This window comes from Vicia villosa, linkage group LG6 (genome assembly GCF_029867415.1).
Source record: "Vicia villosa cultivar HV-30 ecotype Madison, WI linkage group LG6, Vvil1.0, whole genome shotgun sequence".
NCBI classification, from domain to species: Eukaryota; Viridiplantae; Streptophyta; class Magnoliopsida; order Fabales; family Fabaceae; genus Vicia; species Vicia villosa.
This window is the reverse complement of record NC_081185.1, coordinates 32,303,063-32,314,086: the sequence shown is the minus strand read 5'-3', so window position 1 is coordinate 32,314,086 and position 11,024 is coordinate 32,303,063. Positions and strand designations below refer to the sequence as shown.

The 11,024-nt window shown below is 34.5% G+C and overlaps 1 protein-coding gene across 1 annotated transcript; it reads left to right on the top strand.

The window, feature by feature from the left end:
* The first annotated feature begins 1,923 nt into the window (after positions 1-1,923).
* Positions 1,924-3,664, top strand: LOC131613490 (protein kinase PVPK-1-like). Its single transcript, XM_058885156.1, has 3 exons — positions 1,924-1,935; positions 2,048-2,195; positions 2,677-3,664. The coding sequence occupies exons 1-3, from the start codon at positions 1,924-1,926 to the stop codon at positions 3,471-3,473; spliced, it is 957 nt and encodes a 318-aa protein (XP_058741139.1). The 3' UTR covers positions 3,474-3,664.
* Positions 3,665-11,024: the final 7,360 nt, after the last annotated feature.

Here is an 11,024-nt window from a genome sequence, read left to right as displayed (position 1 = left end):
TAACTTAGGATCATATAATTTACACTAGATTCAATTGACATTTTTTACATAAGAACATGTTTAAAACATCTTGAATGTCATTATGTCATTTTATGTATGTTAGTGAACTCTATGTAGAGGAGAAGAAAAAAATGTAAGAAAATATATTTTTCAACAGTCTTGAATAGTAATATTAAGGAGATTTTGTTAAATGTTTGAATTTTTAACTATTGAACTTTAATAAAAGTCAATTTTGAGTAATAATATGATAATTAAAATAATTTATTTATCTTTATTGTATTCATAAAAATTATAGACAATATTTCTAACTTTTGTATAGTTGATTTACGAAATAAACGAATCGAATTATATATAGTTTAGGTACAACTTATTTATTTACGAGTTTAATTTTAAGTTTAAATTTAATTCATTTGGTTCATAAATCAAGTCCAACGAATTAATTATCCAATTAAGATTCTAACTATTTTTGAGTTGGTTCGGTTTATTGTCAACCTTCCATTTTTGTGTTATATAGATAACACTTGCTTTCGCCAACGTGTTATCTTACCTTCGATAAACAAGACGCTCATCGACTTTCGCTCGCACAAAATTATTTATCGAAGTTCGTTACTTTGCATAGCTATAGAAATGGAGCATTTCTCAATCTTATTCGAGTACTTTCGTATCGTCGAATTTGGTTGTTTAAAAACCTGTTGTTGGGTATCGATACAAGTTCTTTCGAATCCTTACCGATACCTGAGAATGCTTTTACTTTCGTAACAAGGGTGAATTATAAAAAATCAGGTTTAAAAAATAAATGTGTTTCAAATTCTCATAAGCGATAATTCAATTATATGGATGGTTTACGAGTTAGATCTCATGACCCTTCGTTCCTAAAGGACTACTCACTCATGGTGGGAGATAATACCAATAGTACAATTTGCAACATCATGATAATAACAATAATAATAATTGTAAGAGAAAAATAATAACGATAGTGATAACCTGAATAAAATTGCAATAGATGGTGAAGAGGGTCACTTGCTCCAAGGGAGACTTTTACAGGAGTATTAAAAAAGCTTCAAGAATTCTACGATAAAACTTGGCACTGTTCTTTTTTTTCTTTCTCAAAACTAAATAAATAGAAAAATTACAAAACATCAAAATCCTAGACTTCAAAGGCCATCAAGGACAATCCCTAAATACCTCAAAGTCCTAAAATAGATGCCTCCTGATGAAAAAGGAAAGAAATCAAATCTTTCAACGCGCCTCTGTTACGGGACATAACACACGTTATGGACACCCGTAACAGAGCTCTGGATTTTGTATGGGCGCAGAAATCAAAGGGGGGGGACCAATTCTGGGGCCTGTTACGGGCCGTAATGCACATTACGGGCACCCGTAACAAGACTCTGGTTTACTACTGGAGAAATTTTGACTTCGCGCGTTTCTTAGTATTTCTTTCAACTCTTGCCTTTTATCGTCCGGAAAACTTATTTGAACCTGAAATAGAAAAAAGCAACAAACCAATGCATAAAACATAGAAATGAAGGGAAATGCGACAAAAAAGCGATGTAAAAACAATGCAAGTAACGAATGAAAACGACACAAAGATCATTTATCAAATTCCCACAAACTTAAATCGTTGCTTGTCCTTAAGCAACAAAGCTCGCAAAATATATTTTTGGAATGAGAAAAAATATCGAAAGAAAGAATTCACGAAAAAATAAGACACACCGCTACTTGTACGTGAGGTTTTGTTCAAAAGGGCCACGAGTCAATTCTTCCGGTGCCATTCGACTCTAAGAGTCCTCACAAGAAGACAAACCTTAATAAGACTATGTACCTAAGCTTTCCTACTCGAACACCTTTCTAACTATGCTTTGTACTAAAGTCTTGTCTATGATTTTCCTCCCTTTTCATTCGGACAATCAAATTAAGGCAATGGAAGTTATGGTAATCATCACATGCACAAGGTCGATTGGGAATTTTTTATTTATGCAACATTTTCTATCCACCGATGAAATTTTCAAAACCTTTATAGGTTTGTATATTGTCCTTTGTTTAGGACGATGTTTGGGGATCAACCACCGTCGGGCTGAATAACCAGGTGAGGGTTACTCGACTTAGAGGGCTGGTTGCCTTTTACCACCTTTTCATCTGTTCGGTGTTAATTTCTCTTTTTCTTTTTGTTTCTCAATCAACCACACATGCATGTAAATCTAATTTATGCCAGACCGTCAAATAAAACTAATCTATTTTTCAAGGTCTAAGTACTATGGTACAAATCTATGCGTTAGACTCGTGTCTCTTTTCAAGAAAACTTAGGGTGTTCAAATAAAGGCCCTTTTGTCAAATTTTTGGTTTACTTGACCTCAACTCTTTGTTATATAACTCTATATACTTTCTTAGTGCTCTCAATATTGGAACTCTTTTTGGAAAAAATAAAATTTTCGGTTTTAGCTCGGAAAAAAATAAAAAAATAGTCTTTTATTGAAGGAAAAAATAGAAACAAATAGCATAAAGTAAATAAATTAACAAAAATAGTTAAAGCCCCCCTTAAACTTCAACTAAACATTGTCCCCAATGTTTTAGCTAAAATGAAGGAAGGGAACTCACAGAGGTTATCACTGAGGAGGAGGTGGTGGTGGAAAATTCAGCATCATCTGCTGCATCATCATTTGCATATTATCTAAGACCGAGCCTTTGCGCAACTGCTCCACTCTCACGGTCTTGATATCATTTTCCATCCCATCCCACCTATCTTGGATCTCTCTCTAAGATGTGCCGTCAGTCCAACTCTGGTAAAGTCATCAAACACCAGCTTGGAGACTAAAAGCTCTGGATACTGTATACAGCCTGCTTGCATTGAACCAACCTGTGTAATTCAGCCAGATTGCATCAAACCGTCATGCTTCACGCCGCGTTTTCTATCAGGCAAATCCAAAAAGAAAGAAAAGAAGTTGAAACCTAAGAATGACGTGCACAATCAGGTGACACCACTCCCCGAGCTTATGGCCGAGCCCACAAATGCCCGATCAATGTCCTTCGTTGGCACACACGAGTACTTGGCGCCCGAAATCATCAAAGGCGAAGGTCACGGCAGTGCTGTAGACTGGTGGACATTTGGTATATTCTTATACGAGCTTTTGTTCGGTAGAACACCATTCAAAGGTTCAGCAAATCGAGCGACTTTATTTAACGTAGTTGGGCAGCCCTTAAGATTTCCTGAATCCCCTAGTGTTAGCTTTGCTGCTAGGGACTTGATTAGGGGTCTACTTGTGAAAGAGCCTCAGCATCGTCTTGCGTATAGACGTGGAGCTACAGAGATAAAACAACATCCATTCTTTCAAAATATTAACTGGGCGCTGATCCGTTGCGCAACTCCTCCAGAAGTGCCGAGACAGGCCATGAAAGAAGCACTTATAGCTGAGAAGAAGGCGGCGCCTGGTGTGAAGCCTTCTGGTAACTATTTAGATATTGATTTCTTTTGATCCGTATGCATGTTATCTCCTTTGAACTAATTATTTTGCATCTTGTATTTGTGTTGTTGTTCGTCCATGGTTGTTTCCATTGTATAAAAGAATGCAACTCTTTCGTCTACGTTGAATGAATCACCGCTTGTAAGATACTCCAAATTGTTTTAAATTGATGAACAAAGTCTCTGGTTTATTAATTTATTCTCGTTCCTTTGCCAAGTTTTTTGTTATGGATGTCTGTTCCTTTATTGTTTGCAAATTTCCGCATCTTTTTCGGCTCGTGCTACGGAGGCACGTGCACTGGCTTAGCGTTGTTTCTGCCAGGAATCGAACTTGGTATTTCCCGAATATCGTCCTTTGCAGAGACTCGTTTGCTACTCGAGCTCAAGCGCTTGGTTTTTTTTCAAACTAGTTTAGGCAAGTTGGAAGACTTGTTCAAAGAGGGAAATGTCTACTACATGTTTAAATGCTCATAAAATTGGCCTATTGTGCAGAATCAATCAAACTTAAACAGGCCTATAAGCAAATGATCAATAAACAAAATAGAAAAATTCAACTTGTGATTGGCAATAATCAATGCTAATATGTCTCTATCTGGGTAGTTGGTTATTGCCGTTAATGAGTAACAATAATCAATGCTGAACTGAGATGAGTTTAAACGTGTATTCTTCTGTCCCTATTATAGTCAAAGTCAAGTTTATTCATAGAAGTTTATCAGATTAACTAAATTATACTTGCATTGCACGGCTTCATAACCCCTATATCATATTAATAGTATGACTATGATTTAAATGTGAGAAATCGCGTGATGGTCCCGCATACACGAGAAACTACTCGAATTTGTCCCAACTTTGGCGATGATAGTCCTCGATCCCTCATACACATGAATCTACTCGAACCCGTCCCAAATTTGACGATGATAGTCCGTTTTGACTGAGTGTGACTGAGTGTGTCGGTTAGGGAAGAAGATGACTGAGTGTTGATATAAGTCCGGACTCCAAATGATTTTTGTATATATATTTGTTGATTTTATTTAATATTTTTAATTTAGTATCTCCTCAAGAAAATAATATAGCATTAAAATAATTTTATTTTATTATTGTATAATCATTAATATAGTATTATCTTTTAATATACATATATTCATTGGGCCTTTAAAATTGGTGTAACTATCAATAATTCAATTGGTTCGAGAAAAATGTTAATAATTCAATAGTCGAATGGAATTGTAAAAATTTAAAAAATAATAACACCTAGGTTACTTTATACTCAAGCTTCAATTGGTTCGAGAAAAATGTTAATAATTCAAGTGTTTTATCATATCAAATAGAGCATAGTAAGTTGCAATTTAAGATAAACTTTTCTCATTTCATGTCTTATTTCTTTGCATTTATGTTGAGTTTCGGATGAAAAAACGTCACTTCGGATATGCAAATTTGAAACCCACTTATTACGGGGCCAGATAGTTTGAAGTGTCGATGTACAATTAGAAAAACTTACAGCCTTTCATGTGCTTGTCTCATTTCTAAAAAGATGAAGCTAAATTCTCCCATACGTATGGACGAGGTCTCCACTTATTGGAAAAGACTCTGATTTGATGACTACGGTGCGACAAAGGACGATACATCGAGTATAATCATCACAACCGAGTTGGAAGTGATCATGGATATATTTTCTAAAGCGGATGACACTATGAGGTTGCACATTAAAGAACAGCTGAGAAAAATCGCCTATCCAGAAACCACTAATTTGAAACTTCATTCGCAACCGATAAAAATCGAAGGTTCCCCTAAAAAAGTGAAAAGTACACAAGATAACAGTTCAACAAAGCGCACTCCGTCTTACCATGAAGTTTTTTATTCACGTTTCTCGGATTCTCCAACCCTAAAATCGTAAAAAAGTACTTTCAAGGGAGCTCGCATTTCGAAACCACCTCGTACGCCGCCTATTAAAAAACCACCACTTACACCTCTGATTAAAAAACCACTACTTCCAATACCGATTATCCATATTGATGAGATGCCATTTTTTATCTACAAACACATTGAAAGGATTGTAGATGTGGGGGTGATGGTACTTGTGGGTTTCGGGCCGTGTCCGATTTACTTGGTAAAGGAGAGAAGAATAACACTTTTGTGCGCCAAACACTTATTTCGGAGTTGATGGTGCATAGGGAACTTTACACACGACAATGGGAAAAAGGAAGAATTCGATAAAATTCACAATGCTCTTGTTCCATGTGTTAGCGGTCTCGTACCAGTTGCAAAGTGGAGGTGCTTCCCTAAAATGTCTCATCTTATAGCAAGTACATATGACAGGGTGTGTATCGATCTGATGAGATATAGTTTTTCGGAGACATTTTTCCCACTTCGGAGTTACCCACCTCAAGACCCATTTGGCCGTATCATTTGTATTGGGTATCTTAGATCACTCTATTTTGTTTAGGTCTATTTGAAACTGGGTGTCCTATTCTGGCTACATCAGTAGAATGGACGACACATTGCGCAAAAGAGGCAGAAACTTGGTCGGATAAGTTTTCGGAAAGGATGACAGAATTCACCAAATTGACAGAGCTTGAGAGAGAATCAAATAGGTAGAAGTAGAAGAAAGAACTAATTTTAGATTTGAGTAGTGACAATTCGTTCGATGCATTTTAGAATGTAATCGAACCATTTTTTGAATGTATTGTCGTGCATAATATAAATTCTATACAATTCAATACATATATAATACCGCTGTTTACTTGTACCATTTAATTTTTTTCATGTTTCTATGGTAGTGATTATGTAAAAACAAAATCGGTTTCTGATCTGCATAATTCGGATATGCATATCCAAATTAACCTTCATTTAAAAAAACAACAGGGGTTATTTCAGATATGCCTATCCGAAAAGTGAATTCGGAGGTTAATATCTGAAACATGCCCTGGTGACATGATAAGAATTCATGGGTCCAAATTGCTTGAAATCTTCTATACAGTACCGGTGAATAAGCTGTGCATACATTGCTATTGCACAGGGCCTCCTAATTAGTAGGGCCCATATTTTACTATTTCACTATTATTTATTACTTTCATAAATGAAACTTAGAAAATGGAATACTAAAAAGTAACATTACGTCTATTGTTTTGCTACAGTATTATTTTACAAAAAATTACATTTGTATATTATTCTATTATTGATTTTTTTTAATATGCTGAATTTAAATGTTTACTTTAAATAACATTATGTTTGTCTTTTGACACCAAAAAGTAATAATAAGTTAAATATACATAAATAAATAAAATTCAATTATATAAACTAATAAATTTATAATATTTCCTTGAAAATATTATAATAAGAGTTATGAAATACTCCCCTAATTTTATATTATTCCGTATTTTTACTATATGATTTAAGTTAAAAATTTAGTTGATTTTATATAAAAAGGAAATTAAAAAAATATTTATAAAGTTATATTCTATTCAAAAATTAAAAGAAGAAAAAATAATGTTAAATTTTTGTATTATTTACAATTTAAATAAATAAAACTTTTAAAATATTTTTTTAATATTTTTTTGTACATGCATATGTTTTTTTAGAACAGGGCCTCCAACTTAATCGAGACGGCCCTGCTTCTATAAATAGGGTCTCCAAACCATTTCTTCAACATCACACACCACAAACAGAGATGAGCCAAACATATCCTCACATTGCTTTTGTCTACTTCAGTGGTGAGATGTCGCCGCTTCAATTTAAGTTTTACAAGGACACGCCTCTCGCCGAGATGATTACCATACTGAATTCTCTCCTGCAATATCCACAAAATTGAAAGGTGGTAAAGCTTGAGTATCGTTCACCCTCACTTGACAATGAAGGAAAGATAAAATTCACCCAGTTTGCACTGAAGACGAATGACTATTTAAAGGTTATGTTGAGTACTTTTCATCGATACTCTACTAAGGGTCCGATTGAAGTCGAAGTGAAGCTTCAAAGATTGGGAGAAGTTGTTATCAAAATGTTTCAATTTCCTTAGCTACCCGTTTATAACAATATGTAATGTTAAATTTTTTTCACTATCTATGTAATTTCGACTATGTATGTTAAATTTATGTTAAGTTGCTTTGGTTTTAAGGTTTTTGTTTTTGTTTGGTAGTTAGTGTTTATTTCATATGTGTGTCCGAAAGCTACCTTTAGGTGTCTTCGGATATGCATCTCTGAACCTATTTGATAAAAAATTGAAATATGGTGAGTTCGGATATGCATATCCAAATTAAAGGAGTATTACGAGAATTTCACCAAGCATCCCTAAGAACCCATAAAAGTGTATTAAGAAATTCCCGAAAATAATACATTCTCCTTGAAGTACAAATGAGTCCATTTGAGTCAAACACGGTTCAACATGATTAAATTAGATAATAATTGGTTCAGTTTAAAATTCAATTTGAGATCATCATAATTTTTTTTAACTCAAAGTTTGTGAGCATTTTTCAACTCAAGGTTCGTGAGTAATTTAGTTCAACTCAAAACTCGAACTCAGTCTGGCTCAATAGCTCAAAAGTAGACAAAAAAATTTATAAAAAAAAACAAAATTAACTTAGGATCAAATAATTTACACTAGATTCAATTGACATTTTTTACATAAGAATATGTTTCAAAAATATTGAATGTCATTATGTCATTTTATGTATGTTAGTGAACTCTATGTAGAGGAGAAGAAAAAAATGTAAGAAAATATATTTTTCAACAGTCTTGAATAGTAATATTAAGGAGATTTTGTTAAATGTTTGAATTTTTAACTATTGAACTTTAATAAAATTCAATTTTGAGTAATAATATGATAATTAAAATAATTTATTTATCTTTATTGTATTCATAAAAATTATAGACAATATTTCTAACTTTTGTATAGTTGATTTACCAAATAAACGAATCGAATTATATATAGTTTAGTTTCAACTTATTTATTTACGAGTTTAATTTTAAGTTTAAATTTAATTCATTTGGTTCATAAATCAAGTCCAACGAATTAATTATCCAATTAAGATTCTAACTATTTTTGAGTTGGTTCGGTTTATTGTCAACCCTCCATTTTTGTGTTAACTATTTGTGTTATATAGATAACACTTGCTTTCGCCAACGTGTTATCTTACCTTCGATAAACAAGACGCTCATCGACTTTCGCTCGCACAAAATTATTTATCGAAGGTCGTTACTTTGCATAGCTATAGAAATGGAGCATTTCTCAATCTTATTCGAGTACTTTCGTATCGTCGAATTTGGCTGTTTAAAAACCTGTTGTTGGGTATCGATACAAGTTCTTTCGAATCCTTACCGATACCTGAGAACGCTTTTACTTTCGTAACAAGGGTGAATTATAAAAAATCAGGTTTAAAAAATAAATGCGTTTCAAATTCTCATAAACGATAATTCAATTATATGGATGGTTTACGAGTTAGATCTCATGACCCTTCGTTCCTAAAGGACTACTCACTCATGGTGGGAGATAATACCAATAGTACAATTTGCAACATCATGATAATAACAATAATAATAATTGTAAGAGAAAAATAATAACAATAGTGATAACCTGAATAAAATTGCAATAGATGGTGAAGAGGGTCACTTGCTCCAAGGGAGACTTTTACAAGAGTATTAAAAAAGCTTCAAGAATTCTACGATAAAACTTGGCACTGTTCTTTTTTTTCTTTCTCAAAACTAAATAAATAGAAAAATTACAAAAACATCAAAATCCTAGACTTCAAAGGCCATCAAGGACAATCCCTAAATACCTCAAAGTCCTAAAATAGATGCCTCCTGATGAAAAAGGAAAGAAATCAAATCTTTCAACGCGCCTCTGTTACGGGCCATAACACACGTTATGGACACCCGTAACAGAGCTCTAGATTTTGTATGGGCGCAGAAATCAAAGGGGGGGGACCAATTCTGGGGCCTGTTACGGGCCGTAATGCACATTACGGGCACCCGTAACAAGACTCTGGTTTACTACTGGAGAAATTTTGACTTCGCGCGTTTCTTAGTATTTCTTTCAACTCTTGCCTTTTATCGTCCGGAAAACTTATTTGAACCTGAAATAGAAAAAAGCAACAAACCAGTGCATAAAACATAGAAATGAAGGGAAATGCGACAAAAAAGCGATGAAAAAACAATGCAAGTAACGAATGAAAACGACACAAAGACCATTTATCAAATTCCATCAAACTTAAATCGTTGCTTGTCCTTAAGCAACAAAGCTCGCAAAATATATTTTTGGAATGAGCAAAAATATCGAAAGAAAGAATTCATGAAAAAATAAGACACACCGCTACTTGTACGTGAGGTTTTGTTCAAAAGGGCCACGAGTCAATTCTTCCGGTGCCATTCGACTCTAAGAGTCCTCACAAGAAGACAAACCTTAATAAGACTATGAACCTAAGCTTCCCTACTCGGACACCTTTCTAACTATGCTTTGTACTAAAGTCTTGTCTCTGATTTTCCTCCCTTTTCAAAACCTTTTTAGGTTTGTATATTGTCCTTTGTTTAGGACGATGTTTGGGGATCAACCACCGTCGGGCTGAATAACCAGGCGAGGGTTACTCGACTTAGAAGGCTGGTTGCCTTTTACCACCTTTTCATCTTTTCGGTGTTAATTTCTCTTTTTCTTTTTGTTTCTCAATCAACTACACATGCATGTGAATCTAATTTATGCCAGACCGTCAAATAAAACCAATCTATTTCTCAAGGTCTAAGTACTATGGTACAAATCTATGCGTTAGACTCGTGTCTCTTTTCAAGAAAACTTAGGGTGTTCAAATAAAGGCCCTTTTTGTCAAATTTTTTGTTTACTTGACCCCAACTCTTTGTCATATAACTCTATATACTTTCTTAGTGCTCTCAATATTGGAACTCTTTTTGGAAAAAATAAAATTTTCGGTTTTAGCTCGGAAAAAAATAGTCTTTTATTGAAGGAAAAAATAGAAACAAATAGCATAAAGTAAATAAATTAACAAAAATAGTTAAAGCCCCCCTTAAACTTCAACTAAACATTGTCCCCAATTTTTTAGCTAAAATGAAGGAAGGGAACTCACAGAGGTTATCACTGAGGAGGAGGTGGTGGTGGAAAATTCAGCATCATCTGCTGCATCACCATTTGCTTATTATCTAGCACCGAGCCTTTGCGCAACTGCTCCACTCTCACGATCTTGATATCATTTTCCATCCCATTCCACCTATCTTGGGTCGGTGTTGAAGTGGCCGCTTCGGTGAAGGTGGATCCGGGAGGTATGGTGTAATCCTCTTGCATCGTGGTACCTGCATCAATGTCAGCAAAAGCAGGGTTCACTTCCTCCTCGGGGTTATCCTGGGAGTCAGTGGAAGTAGTATACAACCAATTATTTTTAATATCAACCCGTGTTTTCCTCGAGTTTGGGAGATCAAGCATGGGCATCCACCCACTATCAATGAAAAGTGTTACCCGCCTAGTGAATCATACATTGGTAAACTAAATATTCTAAGTCCACTCTGTCTTTTTCCCTGAATAACAACATCCATTTCAGTACGGAAAGTGTGACCATAGTGTTTTCCAATG

Excerpts from the sequence above, each read along its gene's own strand:
- LOC131613490 (XM_058885156.1), top strand. Across the intron at positions 2,196-2,676 it reads TCAATCAACCACACATGCAT|ACCGAGCCTTTGCGCAACTG; the intron begins GTAAATCTAATT and ends ATATTATCTAAG.